The 17,446-nt window shown below is 44.7% G+C and overlaps 1 protein-coding gene across 1 annotated transcript in view; it reads right to left on the reverse strand.

Annotated features, from left to right (window-relative positions):
- SNX29 (sorting nexin 29) overlaps positions 1-17,446 on the reverse strand; it is a 458,514-nt gene that overhangs the window by 219,537 nt on the left and 221,531 nt on the right. The window contains exon 15 of the mRNA XM_016197611.2: positions 33-139. Coding sequence (XP_016053097.2) covers positions 33-139 — 107 coding nt within the window. The remainder of the gene's footprint in view (positions 1-32; positions 140-17,446) is intronic.

Consider the following 17,446-nt stretch of genomic DNA (forward strand, 5'->3'; position numbering starts at 1 on the left):
AGCAATAAAGGCCTGGACTTGACAGGTCTTACCTCGATGAGCTTTCTTTCATAGGAGCTTGCTAGTTCCTCAGCAACTTCTCCGGGCTTCTGCTCAGCGACTGTAACTTCTCCATCGACATTCCAAAGGTTGGGTACAACTTTAGGAAAAGAAAGACATTTTCCATAAATATTTTAACAATAATCAAAAATTATTCTCCCAGCAAAAAAAAAAAAAAAAAAAAGGTCTTCCAAATGGCTTATCCAGAGAGGAAGCTCTTTTTAAAGGGAAAAGAATCACAATTACTAATTACTTCAACATTGCAACATTTTCACACAGTGCAGTAAAGTGAATGATAACATGCATTTAAAACTTTTTCTCCAACAAAAGTTTTCATGAGGCTGTGCCTGCCTACAGCCCAATGTGAATGGTAGTGGGGGTCAGAGTGCACGCAGAGCCAATAAGAGCCACATTGATAAACCATACTTAGAGTGAAAGCAAAGCAGCTTCCAGAAAAGCTCTGAAACCAACACATAATGGCAATGCAAAGGCATCTTAGAGGGACTGGGTCCCAGGTCAGCACAGGAACTAGCAGGGTATTTATTGGGAGATGAAGTTAAGAGAAGAGGAAAGGCCACGAGTTCAGGAGAAGCAGCTGTGACTTTAATGAAGAGATGTTAAAGGTTTTGCATGTGCAGTGACAGTTGTAAAACAACGTTTTAGGAAGATTAAGTGATACAGCGGCAGGACTTGGGTCTGTCTTAAGATACAGTAGGAGTTGGCATATAGTACATTCTCAGTAAATATCTGTTCTGTAAAATGAATAGACATAGTTTGGATGGAGGGGGTAAGAAGAAAAAAACCACGAGGCATTAGTCCTGGTATGACATAGTAGAGGCCTGAATTAGGACTTTGGCCTTTGCAGGGGTTTGACACTGAAAGCTGAGGAAGACAGTCAAATGGTTCAAGGGAACAGGAGGGTTTAGGTACAGATTAGTCAACAAAAACAGACTTCAGTAAATGTTCTTGAACACAGCATGCTCTATGTGCTCTCTAAAGCCAACTGAAAGACTAGATCCCACCAGGGAAGGCTCTACTGTGTGAAATTAAAAAACCAGAAGAAAAACTTCCATTAAAAAATTAGCATGGCAGACACCAATAGGTATTTCTACCTTTAGGTATATATCCATCCATGCTTACTTTATAGAGAAGAGTAAATAAATAAATAAATAAATAAATATGAAGACTGGGAATCAGCCAGATAATTCCAAGAAAAGTAGAGCAAGGGCAGGAGAGACTCCTGCACCAGTGGTTAAGAAAAAGATCCAGCGGCGGCATTACGAATATGGATCAGCCCAAGTCTGAAAACGAGCATCGACTATGCAGTTTCCCGGATGGCCAGAGAGGTGAAAGCCCAGGGAGCCCGGGTGAAGTGTTACGAGATGAGATGTAATGAGGCAAAAGAACCTGAGGTTAGTCAGCCCTCCAGTGGCTGGGATCTGAGAGACAAAGGGCGGGTGAAAGGAAGTGGCATGGAGGGAGAAAGTGGAAGCAGGGAAAGGCTGAGCAAAAGTGGGGGTCACGGAGCCTGAACTGACCAGTAGCTCCACCTGCAGCCCTGTCGCTAAGCCTCCACCACAGCTGGCTAGAGCCCGTGGAGGTAGCAAAGCCCCCTAATGACAATACAGAACATACTGGGATGAACCCTAAGTTGTCTCCACCCCAGGAATGACTACAGTTCCAGCCACTACTGCAAGGAGTGACCAAACCACCACCTGAAACCTGAAATAGGCATTAAGAAAAAATGTAAAGGACTTCTGGGCAAAGTTGACAGACTGAATACACTCATTATACATTCACATCCTCTCAGAATCCCACTAAAATACCAATTTAAAAATCCTTTCTAAAGGCCTCGCCCTTAAGAAAAAGAGTAAGAGAGGAAGCAAAACAATAAAATTTTAGAAGCTGAGATGCAAGTAAACTGGTAACTTGACAGACCTGAGAAAATTTCATTCTTAGCTGAAAGTGGGCAACACCGAAACATTGTCTGATTAAAATGGAGCAACTTGCAAAAGGCTCATCAGTTTCTAATACAGGCACTTCTGGAAGTGGGAATGAGCATGGGGTGCTAAGCAGCAATTTAACAGGAGGCTAAGGGTTTACTTATTCTCTGCAAAAGGTAAAACAGTAGGTTTGGACTGAGTTGAAGGCAGGGATATCTTACTGAAAACAGAAAGATAAAAATAAAACACACTGAAATGTTGAGGTTGTACCATCCTCTTCCTGCCCCTCCCTCCCATTCCCAGAACAGCAGGCAGCCAACCTCTACCTGCAAGTAAGGGAAGAGAAAGCATTTTCCTGTAAACCTAACTAGCTAAAGAGAAGAGACCAACTGGGGGGGGGGGGGGGGAGAAGGGGTGGTCCCTCCGGTGAAACAGCAGAGCCAGGTCATCCCACCAAGAAATGGCCACAGAGTTCTAAATCAGCTCTTTAGTCCCCCACTCCTGACTCCGAGTAGACAGCCAGAAATCACCTCCCATCTGAGACAAGCACTTAAGATGGAAAGACAGGGACCAGAATAAACAGGCAGAGAAAAATAACTTGTAGGAAGAGACCCAATCTAGGGAGAAGTACACTCCACGAACAAGCTATCAGTAATATTCCCAAAGAGAATGGAGATGCTGTAGCTGAGAAACAATAACAGGGAGATATTTTAAAAGGAGAAAAAAATAACAGAGAGAGAGCAAGAAAGCTCCTTTGGAGAGGAAAACTGAGGTGGCCAAAATGGAACACTAGATACAAAGACCAGGAGGTAAGAAGATGTCCAGAAAATAGAGCCAAACGGAAAACAAGAAACGAAATGAAGAGTTACCACATGAAAAGAGTTCAAAAGGGGGTGGGGAAGTAACACAGAGAGGACGGAAACAAAGATATAATTCCAGGCCCAAGAGGCGAGCACTTAAGACAGCAGGAGGCCAAGCCCTGCTCTCAGGCCTCAGGGTGAAGTCTTAGAACGCGGGGACAAAGGAGAGGGCAAACCTCCAGAGAGGAAGCAGAATTAATTCTACAGAGGAGGGAAAACTAGAAATGGCACAGGGTTTGGAAACACCAGTGCTGTAGGCTAAAAAACAGCAACTGACATTGTCAACATCCTCCAGCGAGTTCTTTCTAAGCTAGAATGATACGCCAAGGCCAAACCATGTGAGAGTAAGTAAGGACATTTGCAAACGTATAACCTCTCAAAATTTGACCTCCCACCAAAAAAAGAAAAGAAATCTAGTTAGAGGAAACAGAGATTCTAAGAAATGGGGGATCCAACACTCACATGAGTGAGAAAATCATTCATAACCACCAAAAAGCGAAAACAGCACGTAGGGCCATCACAGACAACAAGGAAAGAGGAAATGCGGTCTATCCATACAGTGGAGTAGTATTTGGTCATGGAAAAGAATGCAGTACTAATACATGCCACAACACAGATGAGCCTTGAAAGCATCATGCTAAGTCAGAGACGCCAAATACAAAAGGCCTCGTATTTCGTAATTCCATTTATAAGAAATGTCCAGAGCAAGTGTTGCTTTCCAGGGACTGGGAGGAAGAAGGGATGGGGAGTGATTGCTAATGAGTATATAGGGTTTCTTTTGAGGGTGATAAAATGTTTTGACATTATAGAGAGTGGTGATGGTAACACAGCCTTGTGAATGTACCAAAACCCACTGAATTGTATGGTACACAAATTGCACTTCAATAAGGAGGGAGAGGAGCAGCAGCAGCACCTGTGGCAACAGCAGTAGTGAACTGGAGGGAACAGGGCCACAGAGCAGTCAGGCTTCCAGCTACAGGAGGCCAGAGGACTCCAGGAGGGACTGCCTCAGGAAGAACCTGACAGGTGCTTCGCTTTGAACACGTTTTGAGGAAATTTACATAACTGAGAGAGCATTTGGAGATGAATTAGTATACAGTACACAGAACATCAACCAAGTTAAAATAAAAAGATAAGTATTAACTGAAAAGAAATGAAAAGTTGTGCAAAAATAATGATTATGTACCTCACAGCTCAGCTGGATAGCATTTTCAGAATCATAATACTGTAATCACGGACCAGGGATTGAACCAAAAAGATTATATGTCTGTGCTGGAGAATGTGTGTGTGTTTTGTGGGGGTGGAAGAATCAAAGAAAGCTAATTGTCATCTTCCACAGGGAGAAATTGATAAGTAACACCTACAATGGAAAAATCAACAAGTGGTAATAGACAGGTTGTTCAGAGATATCAAGGCAACAACCATAAGAATCAGTTTAAAAGCTTAAAGCAGGTGCTTGTGGGGACTGTGAAAGGGGGAGGATGGTGGCTAAGAAGCATCAGGTCTTTTATAAAAATTATGTGCAAAAGTTTGATTTTTAAAGAGCTAAATAAATTTGATTTTAAATTAAAAACAGAATTTGAGAGGAGGCGGCATGTAGAAATGTGACTTAGAAAAGTTGATCACAGCAGTGCCCATGAGAGGGCAGGAACCCCCACCATGAAGTTGGGTGTAGCTGGTTAGCAAAGCCTGGTGCTAATGCACACCTAAGGAGTAACTGACGTGTGACAGCAGTCACACTGAGCTGTCCACGTGACCTTCTGATCATTGCCTGGCCTCGGCTTCTTTTCTCCACCAAAGATCTGCTGATCAGAAAGAGATGGCTGTCCATTCTGCTAGATGTGTGCACATCTTTAGAAATCAAGCCACTGGCCTCTGTCCTAAGGCCCCAGGCATTCTGTGGGCACATTTAAGAGAAATCAGCAATCTTCTGCACTGAAGGAGGCAGGTGCATAGATCAGATTTTTAACCTTCACAACTGGGGGACAGACCTGGGACATCAGGAATTTATAGACGGTCTCTTAGAAACTGGTCAGTCAGCCTTCCCCTGGCAAATATCTGACCTCTGCTGCCTTGGTTCAGTTCCTTCAGCTTTAACAAGCACACAGAAAGTTCTATTCCATATGTAACATAATATAATAATAAAATACTAACCCCAACTATATCATGCTTTTCTCATCAGTAGGCAGCCTCTAAGATGGCCCCTGGTATTCACATTTTTATAACAACCTCCACCCCTTGAGTATGAGCTGGACTTACTGACTCACCTCTAAAGAACAGAATATGGCAGAAATGACAGTTGTCACTTCTAAGATTAAGTTATAAAAAGACCGTGGCTCCTATCTTGGGTGCCTTCCCTCCCTCACTCTGAGGAAAGCCAGCTGCCATCTCGGGAGCTGCCTTATAAAGAGACCCATGTGGCAGGGAAATAATGTATCCAGCAATGTAACAGCCAGAAGCTGGGGTCTGCTGCCAGCCACAGGAGTGGAGGTAGATCCTCCCTGGGTTGAGCCTTGAGATTACCACTGTGGCTCTGTGAGACACCACGAGCCACAGCACTTGGTTAAACTGTGCCCGGATTCCTTTCCTACACAAACATAAGCACATTTACTGTTTTCAGCTGATATATTTTGGGGTAACTTGTTACACAGCAATGGATAACTAATACATTGCCTTCAATCGTTCAACAGGGACTTCTTCAGAGACTCGCTCTGAATGAGACTGAGTTAGACCATGGCATTATAAAGACAGTGACGTGGCTCCATATGGACGGCATATATAAAAAGAAGAACAAGAGGTGAACTTGGCCAATGCCTCTAGATAGCTTAAGGATTAATATCAGGAAAGTGAAGGGAGCGATTTAACCAGCCAGACACTGCTCTGTTGGCAACGTCAATACGGAGCGAGGCACAAGGAGTCAGCCCATCCCATTAGTTTGAGTTTATACAATAGCCACATCAGATCTGTTAATTTTCAAGTAAAGAAAATTTCATTGGCCTGAGGAGCAAGAGAACATCTGGGTGTTCAAGGAACGCAGCACAATAAAAGTCTGAGTAACGACTAGTCATTTGAGAACCCAAAAGGACAAGTTACACCCCCATTCCATACTCTGCACATCCCTCAATAAGCCAGCCAACTGAGAGAGGATCAATTGCGACTGAATTCTGAAAGTCAAATCTAAACAATAAATACAGACAGTTGTGACAAATCAAACTAAGAGTTTGGTTTTTTTAAAAGATGCATAGTTTCTGAGAGTAATCTATTAGTTTCAGAAAGACAATCGAATAGCCCAGGAGAAAAGCATAATTCTATCTAGTCATGTCAATAATAGGTCATTCTAAATTCAAGAACACAGGCTTGAAACACTGGTTAGCACTGCAATCTTAAACCTAAAACTTAATCATTACTCATTTCAGTCCATATTTTGAGTGACCTTGAAGGTGTTCAGAATTTGACATTCCTCCCTGGTCAAGGACTGTGAGAGGTGTGCAGCTGCCACACCCAACAGGACAGAAAGAGTCTTTCATCTACACGTTAGATATTTCAGTTCTGGGTAAGAAACTTAAGTTGTACTGAAAAGGCCAAAACACGAAGATCTGTCCAAAAGAGATATGAAATAAGAGGTGTATTTAATGTGCTAACCAAAATTTGAGGGCTGCATCTATACGTAATGGTCCTTATAAAAATAAAATAACAGGGTGTCATCTTACGTAACAGCTCGGAGTTTACAAAGCATCTTCAAATGCATTACCTCACTGGATGCTATTGTTATGAACATTATTTACTTTCCCGGAACAACTGTGGGTGACTGCTATCTTGCAGGGATCACCGTCACTAGACCCAGGAGGAACCTTCTCCACTGGAACCTTAAAGTGTCCCAGAGTTCCCGTCAAGAGGAACCTGGCCTGCTGGATTCAGTCTAGACACTTTAAGCTTGTGCCAGGGGTAAGACGTCCACATTATCTGTCTAACACAGGATGTTCCACTAACCCAGTCCATCTAGTCAACATCCATATCACTCCCAGGAAACTCTGAACTTTACTAACTTGCATACACTCTAAGCAGTCAGCTGTCTTCTCCTGTATTTCCGTGACGACATAATTACAGAAGTTAGACTCCAAATGGAAAAATTTGGCAAAAACAATAAGCCTTCTCTTTTTAAATCCAAATAGTCAGACACTGAAACTGTGTTTGGTAGAAGCACAAAGACAATGACTTTAAATCAGAACTGTTTTTCATGTTCCAGAAAAGCTGTGGGTTTGTCAGCACCATGAGTAGGTCATTTAAACTCAGAGAACATGGCACAGTTCTTCAGCTTCTTGCAGCCCACCATTACTGTCTGGAGGTGTCTGTGATAAGTCATCCAAAATAAGTAGACACTATGCCGGTCTCACTAGCAGGCACCAGAGAACACATAGGGTTTTCTGCCTAAATTATTTTAAGTAAAATCTCAAATACCATGGAGAGCAGCATGGCAAACAGTGCGATAAGGTTACTGTTTTGCTTTCAATTTGAACAAGCTTAGCATGACCCCAGATGCAAACAGTGAGAGGTGCTGGTGGCAAAAAAGAATAAAGAACCATTTCTAATTCAGAGACAGTTCCCTTGAACATCCTAATGGACAAAAGAAGGTGTGCGGGGTCCTGCAACAGCAGGCCAGGTTCTGTGTGATGGGAAATCTGGGACACTTTCAGGTTCCAAAGGAGAAAGTTTCCCCCTGGGTGGGATGACAAGAATCCCTACAGGAGAGCAGGCACCTGCAGCTGTTCCAGCAAAGGGCATGCTCCTCACCACCGCGAGCACAGCGCGGCGAACAAGACAGTGTGAGCTCTGCAATCAGACAGATACCAGGTGCAAAGTCTGGCCCCACCACTCACCAGTAAGTGACCTCGGGAAAGTCTCTTATTTATTCCCTCAGCAACTAGCTGCTGAAGATTCATTACATGCCAGGCGCTAGACACTAGAGATACAGAGATGTATTAAAGTAAATGCCAGCATGAAGCTTATACTTGAGTGGGGGGACTCAAAGAATTAACTACTTAACATGTCAGGCTGTGAGAAGTGTTAAGGTAGGGTTAAAGCATGAGAAATGATGGTGGAGGAATACTAATGAAATAAAGTATAAGGAAAGGCTGCACTAGGGAGATACCATCTGAACACAGACCAGAATAAAGTGGGGATATGAGCTATGCAAAGACCTGGAGGAGAGCCTTCCTGGGAAATGCAAGTACAAAGGCCCTGAGGCAGGCACAGGTCTCATGTGTTCCTGGAATAGCAAGGAGGCCAGTGTGGCTAAAGGATAATGGATGAGAGAGAGACAGGAAATGAGACCCTAGAGAAAATGGCACAGGTTTTCAGGCTATGGTATTTTATTCTGAGCAAAACGGGAAGCCCCTGGAAGACTCTGATCAGACATATTTTTTTAGAGTCATTCTACTGGCTGTATGAAAGGGAAACTGGGGAGGCTGGGAGAGGAGGCTATAGCAGCCAGGAGGAGAGGTTCACAGCTCAGGCCTCTGTTACAAAAAGTGCAGCTGGTTGACAACCTCCAGGTCTAGGAACTTCCAGTGTGCTATCCTAGCCAATGGCTGAACACAGAAGGGTATTTCTGACCAATGTGGGACCCCTCTGATGGGCAATCTTGGCACAGATCTCCCCACTGGGATGAGGTGAGCCAAACTTCTTAGAACCGCAACAAAGTCTGAGGCTTTCCCTGCCCAAGGCTGCATGTCCTCTTTCTCTCTCATAGGCACTATACCCCAGTACTCCTCCTGCACTCTTAACTTTGTCTTGGCATCTTCTTCCTAGAGGACCCAACAGACACAGCTGGTCAGGACACAATAGCAGTGTTCCAGGCAAGAGGTGATGGTGCTGGCCTGGACCACAGTGATGGCTATGGGTATGAGGAATAAAAGAAGGCAAGAAGGAAAAGTCAATGAGAGTGTTAATAGATTTGATGTGGGGTTTGCGTGAAGACAGGGATCAAGGTAACACTAAGATTTTTGGCCTCAGGAACCTGGAGGAATGGAGCTATCATTTTACTGGGCTGTGCAAGACGGGGAAAGGAGCAGGTCTGTAAGCTACCAGGAGTTTGGCTTATAGACAAGTTAGATTTGAAACAACCATCAGTCATGTGAGAAAAAAAATAGCACAATTGCAGTAGCATATGAGTCTGGAGTTTAGAGGGGAGGTTGGGGTTGGACATATGGAATCAGGAGTCAATAGCATAAAGATGGGAGAAACTACAGGACTAGGTGAGATCGCCAAACCTTTGAAAGCTAAGTTTCCTCAGCTTGGGAAAGAAGGTGGCATGAAACAGACAAGAGATTGTGGCACTGAAAAGGGACGGCAGCTCCCTGCATGGTCTCAGGCTCCAGCACAAAACAATTAGGGCAGCAATGAAGTGGCAAATGAGCTACTGCTTACTGGGCCCTATGATTCATATCATCCTATTTAAGGCTCGATATCTCCACTGCAGAGCACACAAAATGGAGGTTTGACCTCAAAACTCCACACTTCTCCCAACTCACCACAACGCCCTCCTTCTGTCCAAAGCCTACTCCCCACCGTGGTACCAATTTCCACTAGTGACAGACTTCCAGGGCCATGTGCTAAAACCCCAAAGGAAACCCACTTCCCTACATGCATCAAACACACACACACATATACATTCTGGGTTGCCTACTCATGGTATAAGAACACTATAAATTTCAAACTCCAGAAAGTTGAAACCAAATTCTTCAAAAACTTAATATAAACCCACCCATCTCCCAGAGCGATGATTCTCTGGATTTTTACCAGAAGGGGCTCATGTGATAACCAAGCTAAGAAAATGTTGCCTGAATGTCCTAACAGGTGCCATCCATATCCACAAAATCTATATATAGAGTGTAGGCTCATTTGCATTTCTCAAGAGCAGGACCAGAAACCAGAGGATGCTGCTTTTAATAAGTGACAAGGATGTATATATGAGAAGTGTGGGCAGAGACACAGGCATCCTTGGGTCAAATCCTGGCTCTGTCATTAACTAGAGTGAGATCTTAGCACATTACTTCACTTCTCTGACACTGTTTCCTCATCTATAAAATGGAGATAACAGGTCCTCTTGTGAGGATTAACCTTCTTGATATTCTCATCCCAACCTTTACAGATACAATTTTTTAAAAGACAAATGCAAAATGAGAGCCTGCCTTCTTTTTCAAATCAGAAAGCCTCTTCATTAGAAGTTTCCATCTCCTCCAGGTCTTCCCAGAGAAATTTGCTCACCTGTTTCAATGCCACATCTCTCTTCCAAGAGATCATCTAAATATATAGCACACACATGTGGACAGCTGGTAATGGCTGCTGCACAAAACCAGAACTGTCATCACACCCTTCGCCAGGCACATTTTCACCTGCTCATGTGACACAGCCTAGCAGAAGTTCTTCTGGAAACGTGAATTGTGTTTCTCCCTCGAAGTGAAAAGCACTTTGATGGACAAAACCGCTTCTTTTGCTGAAATAAAACATGCAGCCTGGCGTGCCAGACACAGTGATTTCTTGCCCTGATCTGAGTGGTACTAAAGTGTTTCCTGAACAGAACTCTGGGCCTCACTGTACTCTTGAGCCGCAGGAAGGGCCAGCTTACCAGCAGTGGGACAAAGTGACATGGATAGCTCTAAATGCTCTTTTTAAAACTGTTCATTCCCAACTGCAGATGTGTTTAGGTTCAAGAATTAAACTAGCAACAAAAGTGTGTGTGAAGTGGTTCTATTTTGGTGGGAAGGAGGAGGGAGGGAGGGAGAAGTATACCATCTAGATGTGTACTGGTGGTCTGAGCAAGGACAAAGGGCGTGCTGGAGCTGTTGGCCTTGGTAAACTGGGTGTGAAGAGCAGTAGATACCAAGCAGTGCTTTCATTCTAAACCTTTGGATCATTTTATTAGAAACAAGCATAAGTGACTTATGCAATTCATTCCTAAAGCAGCCAAGCTACCCATGTCACAGGCAGAAACTGTTCATCTATAAGCCCTGGGTTTATGGGAATCGAAACCTTTCTCGGAAATCACTGTACAATCTGCCCTTAAGAAGTTACTCCCGGAATTTCAAATACCTGTGCATAGGATTTCTTTCAACTGCCTCACTCCTAGGACTGTGTCATACCATAGGAAGTCAGATGTGGCGCAGTTCAAATAGAATGAGAGGGACACAGCAGAGTCAAAGGCACAGGAGCTGGACTCAGATGGACCTGGGTTCAAATTCCAGCTCCATCACCTTCTGCTCGATACAGAGGGGATAACTGCACCCATCTTGCAGGGTCCCATTGGAGAACTCAACAAGGAAACAGATGAAGCAACCAGCAGAGAGGTCTGCTGCAGAAAGCATGCTCCATACATGATGATGGTGGTGGCAGTTGTTGGGGTAATTAATGGAACATCAAATCATGACTTTGTCTACCTAGACTAGCAGCACCTTAAAGTCAAAGGCTCCATCTTGTTTCTCCAAGCCAACAAAATGTTCAAAATCAAATGGGGCACAAATTAGATTCTCCATACTTTCTGTCTAACTGACCAACTCCTTCGAGTCTGAATGGATCATCTTACCGAGAACATTGGTCAACAAAGACTAGCCCCTTACTGGAGATGTCATCTAACTGACAAGACATGGCTAGCATGGCTCTCAGGCCTTGTTGTTATGTTTCCCTTTATTTTTTTTAATAAGAAATAAAAGCAACACATGCTCACCACAGAAAGGGCAAATCCATTTTTATATTTTTATGCCACTGTTGTACATACAACAGCTCTGCGAATCAAGGAACAGGAAGAGGGAATAAATCCCAACCCAGCCAACAAGTCAATGAGAACTCATTGTATTTCTAAATAGCTAATATTCTCTCCAGGGGGGTACACACCCACTCTCTCACTTGGTTCATATAACTATTTAGGGATTAGGCAACTGTCCAAGAAGAGAAGACACCATAAGAAAGTAACAGCAGTTACTATTTGCTGGAGGCTTACTGAGTGCCCAGCACTACTGTAAGTACTTTTTATGTCCTGATATATTGTATCCCCCTTTCCAGGCTGTGAGTGGGGGAACTGAGTCTACAATCTTATCCACGATGCAATTTCACTCCACAGAAGCTCAGTCTTGTGTGGCAGAGACAGGCTGAATCTTGATTCTGGAGGGAAACCTTGAGCAAGCTTCAGTATGATAGGATATGTTATCCCCAGGACGCTGGTTTTTCCATGTATCCCGCCACATCCGCAAAAACACGAAGAGTCCAGAAAACTGGTATTCCAGATGTGACCACTCATTTTTTATTTCCCATTTCATTATAAATTCAAAAGTAATACACAAGCACAAGTTTGTTGTTTAAAAAAAAAAAAATCAGCTCAAGAGAACTGAAAATATATGTTCATATAAAAATTTGTAGTCAGCCCGGCCAGGCGTGGCTCAGCGGTTGAGCGTCGACCTAGGACCCAGGCGATCGGTGTTCGATTCCTGGTCAGGGCACATGCCCGGGTTGTGGGCTCAATCAGTGACTCTCTCATCATTGATGTTTCTATCTCTCTCTCCCTCTCTTTTCCTCTCCCTAAAGTCAATAAAGATATATTTAAATAAATAAATAAATAAATAAATAAATAAATAAATAAATAAATAAATAAATAAAAATTTGTAGTCAAATTTTCATAGTAGCAATATTTGCAACAGCCAAAAGGTGGGAGTAATCCAAGTCCCCACCAATGGATGAATGGATAAGCAAATGTGGTATACACATGCAATGGAATATTATTCAGCCTTAAAAAGGGAGGAAATAGGAACACATTCTATAATACGAATGAACCTAGAGGACATTATGCTAAGTGAAATAAGCCAGTCACAAAAAGACAAATACCGTATGATTTCACTTATATGAGGCACTTAGTGTAGTTAAATTCACAAAGACAGAAAGTGGATGGTGGTTTACAGGGGCTGAGAGGAGAGAGAAGTGGGGAGTTGTGTTTAGTGGGTATAGAGTTTCAGTCTGGGGAGATGAAAACACTGCAGAGACGGGTGGTGGCGATGGCTGCACAACAAAGTGGTCAAGATGCTAAAGTGTATGTTGTATGTATTTTACCACAATTAAAAATAAAGAATTCCAAAAGGAATGCAGCACTGACACATGCCACAGCATGGGTGAACCCTGAAAACATGATGCTCAGCGCAAGGACTGGATGTAAAGGCCACCTACAGTATCACTGCGTTTATATGAAGCATCCAGAATAGGCGAGTCCACAGACACAGAGTAGTTTTATAGTTGCCAAGGGCTGAGGGGGAGAAGTGGCTGCTAATGGGTACAGGATTTCCTTCTGGGGTGACAAAAACACCCTGGAGCAATATAGTGGTGATGGTTGAATGACTTTGGGAATATACTAAAAAAAACCCACTGAACTGTACACTTAAAATAGGCAAATTGTGTGGTATATGAATTCTATCTCAATAACAAAAATTTGAATACCTAAGTGTAGAGCTGAGAAAGCGCAGGTCACCCTTAACCACAGCCCCTCCGCCCACCCCAATCCCGTTCTCCTCACTGCTGTTGCGCATTACTCCTCCAGGCCATACACTGTTCTGTGTATTTATATGCACAGGTACACATTCACGTACTCTCACAGCTTTGTTTTTCACAAAACATAAATGGCACATGTAGAGCCACATTTCACTCCACACGGCCTTGGCAGCCGCACCCAGCAGCACAGGCAGACACTGTTATGGAGCACGGACCTCGTTCTCTGTAACAGCTGTACAGAGGCTGGAGCCACGGCTACTGCGCCCATCTTTTATGATCCCAGTTCAGATAATGCCTCCAGTCTTGTATCTGTCTCTTTGTGCATGGGAGTAAATCTCTCTTTGTGACAGAATCCTAGAGATGGGACAGCTGGGTCAAAGGCTATGCACAGTTTAAATTTTGATAGCTAACAAATGACCCCCAGCCCCAAATTCCTACGGGATGTCTGTGACCTCAAACAGCCACCTCATTTCCACAGGCCTCAGCATCCTCACTGATGAATCCAAGTGGGAGATCTCTAAGTGGATTTCAGGTCTAACGTTCATTTTGTAAACCGAAGAGTCAAGTGGAGCTGGAGCAAATATGCAAACCTCACAGGACAGGACAGCACTGCGTCGGGGCGGCCTAGCTGAGGAAGCTCAGAAAGCAAGCAGCAGGAAGACACCAGAAGGCCGAAACCCACCCTGCAAAACAAGACCTCAAACCACAGGACTGGCAAGCCACAGCACAGGGACATATGCCCTGCAGTGAGGGACACGGGTCTGGGCTCTGAGAAGGGATTTATCCAGCAGGTACTTGGAGCAGTGTGCAAGGACAGTGACCACACCTGAAGCTGGGGCCCACTGCACAAAGGCAGCCGATGCCAGCCAGCAATCAGAAAGATGAAGGCTAATGAAGGTCCTTTTGTCAAGAGGAAGGGTTAAAAAACAAGGTCACACAATTAACTCTGCCAACTGGAAACCTGTCCCTCCTCCGGGGACCCACAGGAAAGCAGTGTAAAGGCTGAACTGGAGATGCCCAGAACATGGGCAGGGAGAGAAAAATCATCATCCCAGAAACCCAAGGTCACGGTGAAGTCTCAAGTTCCAAGGGGCGAGAAAAGATTGGTTTAGAAAAGAAATCATGTTGAAAGCTCATATCTCTTATGAATTCTAAAAACCACCACAGGGTCAGATCACAAAGGAAAGAAAAATGAGGTCACAGAGAAGCGCAAGAGAAGCCTCAACATGGCAGCCGCCCCCTGAGGGGACAGAGAAGGACAAGGAAACGTGTGGATGCTCATCGGGAGAAGCAAAGGTCCAAGCGGCTGCACTCACCAAGGCAGAGGCATATGCAGGGGCAGGAGGGGAAGGCTGCTGGCCGGGGACGGAGGCCGGGGCTCATGGACGTGCTGTGACCCCAACAGGGAGGTCCATTAGGTCATCGTGGTTCTAAGAGTGAGCCATAGGCCACCCTTATCAGAACCACTGGGAGAGGGTTGGGATAGGCGTGGAAATGTTAAAATGCACGTTCCTGGGCCCCCATTCCCAGAAATTACTTCAGGGGGCCTGAAAGGGGGCCAGGAATCTGCATTTTAACTCATATCTGGGGTGGTTTCAATGCACACACCTGGTTTAAGAATCAGTGCATTAGGCAATGAGAAAATGTCCTAAGACGAAGAATCTAGGAAATGGGAGAACCACCTCACCTATGGACTCTCCTCTAGAACCCACACGTGACCCTCCAGCAGGGGCCCCAATCCCGACCTTCGGCATTCCACATGCCCCCCAGGCAGGTGCCCTCTATCACAGCTCTTATCAAGGCTACTGGCACACCCCTCGCCCAGCACCATCAGGGCTTGTTCACGCTGCAGGAGGACAGAAGGAGGGACGACTCCATGTCTGCCCGAGACCCCACTGACCCCACCAAGCCCACACTGCCTCCTCTCAGAGAGGGCATAGAAGGACGAGGCAGCCCAGCCATGGCCACTCTGTATACTTACTAAGTCTCCTGGCCACCTGGAAGCTGAGTGTGTTTCTTTCCCACGTGAGAAAGAGACCTTGACATATTTGGAACAACATGATAACAAATGACAAACCAGAGGCTATTTCAAACAGCCCAGAGATGTTCGGCAGCCCTGACAACACCCCAGAAAATCTTAATTATATCTGAGAAGCGAAAGCAAGGGAGAGCTGGAGGAAGCAGAGGACAGAGAGAGCAGGAGGAACCTGGGGAAGGAGTGGGAACACTCCGAGCTGGAGGGCTGGATCGACCTCTGTCTCTGTGCTGCTGAGACATCTCTTGTCTGCTTACAGCAGTTTCTTTGTACTTGACTACTAGTCAGATAACAACATGAGACAGAAGTCCTCTTCCTAGTGAGATTCAGGAAATTTCCCAAGGGAGGCTGGAAGTCCTCTAGGGTGTCTGATTGTATATTAGATTAAAAATAACCACTCTCTCCACACTTGGCACCTCTAACTGAGGAGACATCCAAGTCCAAACACTTTACAAGTCCCAAGAGACACAGGCAGATGGCAAGTATTTCTTCCTCTTAGCTAAAACTGTGAAATAAGAAATATATATATATGTGATAAACATATATACATGCATTTATATACAATAAACATATATGTATGTATGTGTATATATGTATATGTGTATATGTGTGTGTGCATAGGTCTTTGACCCTGCTTCCTGACACAGATCTCCTAAGTCCCTTGGAATTTCCTGGATGACAGGAGAGCCTTTTGTTCTAACCAGGTGACTCTGGGTGGCTCCTGGATGGGGTCTGGTCACTGGAAAGATCAAGCCATGACTAGAAACTTGGAACTTCCAGCCCACCCCACCCTAGAAGGGGAGAGGGGCTGGACACAGAGTTAACAATCCATTATGCCTATGAGAGGAAGCTCCATAAAAGTCCCTACAGAACAGGGCTGAAAACTTCCAGGTTGGTGAACACAGCCTGATGCTGGGATGAAGCAGCCAACCCCACGGGGAAGATGCTCCTGGGCTCAGGACCCTTGTGGACCTCACCCTATGGACCTCTTTACCTGGCTGTTCACCTGTGATCTTCTTAGTAATAAAGTAGTAAATGGAAGTCAATGCTTCCCTGAGTTCTATGATCCGTTCCAGCAAATTGCTGAGTCTGAAGAGGAGGTTGCGGGAATCCCTGATTTACAGCCGGTTGGTCAGAAATGCAAGCCATGTCCTAGGACTTATGATGGTGTGTATGTGGGAGCAGGCCTGTGGGCTGTGCCCTAACCTACAGATATGCACTAACTCCAGTCAGTATTAGAATGGGGACATGCCAGGCACACTCCCATCCTAGCTCCTTACGAGCTGTCCCCTCTGCCTGGAACACTCTCCCAGCTGAAGGCCACTCCCTCCTTCCTTCAAGTCTGTGCTCAAACATCACCTTCTCAATGCAACACATACTCACTTGTTTAGAGTCATAATCTCCCCACATTCCTGATCCCCCTTGGCCTGCTCTATTTGTACTTCTCATCACAGCAGCTACCTCCCTCCAGCCTGCTACACATGACTTGTTTATCACATTTGTTGATTATCCTGTGCCTTCCCCTAATTAGAATGTAACTCCACAAGGGCAGGAACCCTTACCTGTTTTGTTCACTGTTAGCCCAAATGCCTAGAATAGTGCCTGGCCCAAGATAGGCACTTAATGAATATTTATTAAAATAAGAAATGAATGAACAACTACTTCAAGGTGAATGCCCAGTTACCAATGGGTTATGGCCCAAATGACTGTGTCCCATATCCTTTGACCTCTCATCTCAAGATCTGCCTGGCACATAGTGGGGGTTAGAAGACATCTGCTGAATAAATAAACAAATGCCCATTCCTTTGGAATCACCAGGCCCACAAAGATGACCCAGAGACTCAAATATCGCCAGCTTCTCCTTCTGGGTCTGAAAATTCCTCAAACCCAACACACAACCCCTCCCCCATCCTGATCCCAGGCTTGGCAGCCCAGATCCTGAGGAAGATGGCTTGGGGTGAAGAAATAAATGTGTTAGTGGATCTGATGAACAATTAGACAGCTGGAAGAGGCAGCTGTTCCCTCCCCGTGGGCACTGCGCC

The sequence above is a fragment of the Miniopterus natalensis genome, chromosome 3 (genome assembly GCF_054644295.1).
Source record: "Miniopterus natalensis isolate mMinNat1 chromosome 3, mMinNat1.hap1, whole genome shotgun sequence".
Classification (NCBI taxonomy): Eukaryota; Metazoa; Chordata; class Mammalia; order Chiroptera; family Miniopteridae; genus Miniopterus; species Miniopterus natalensis.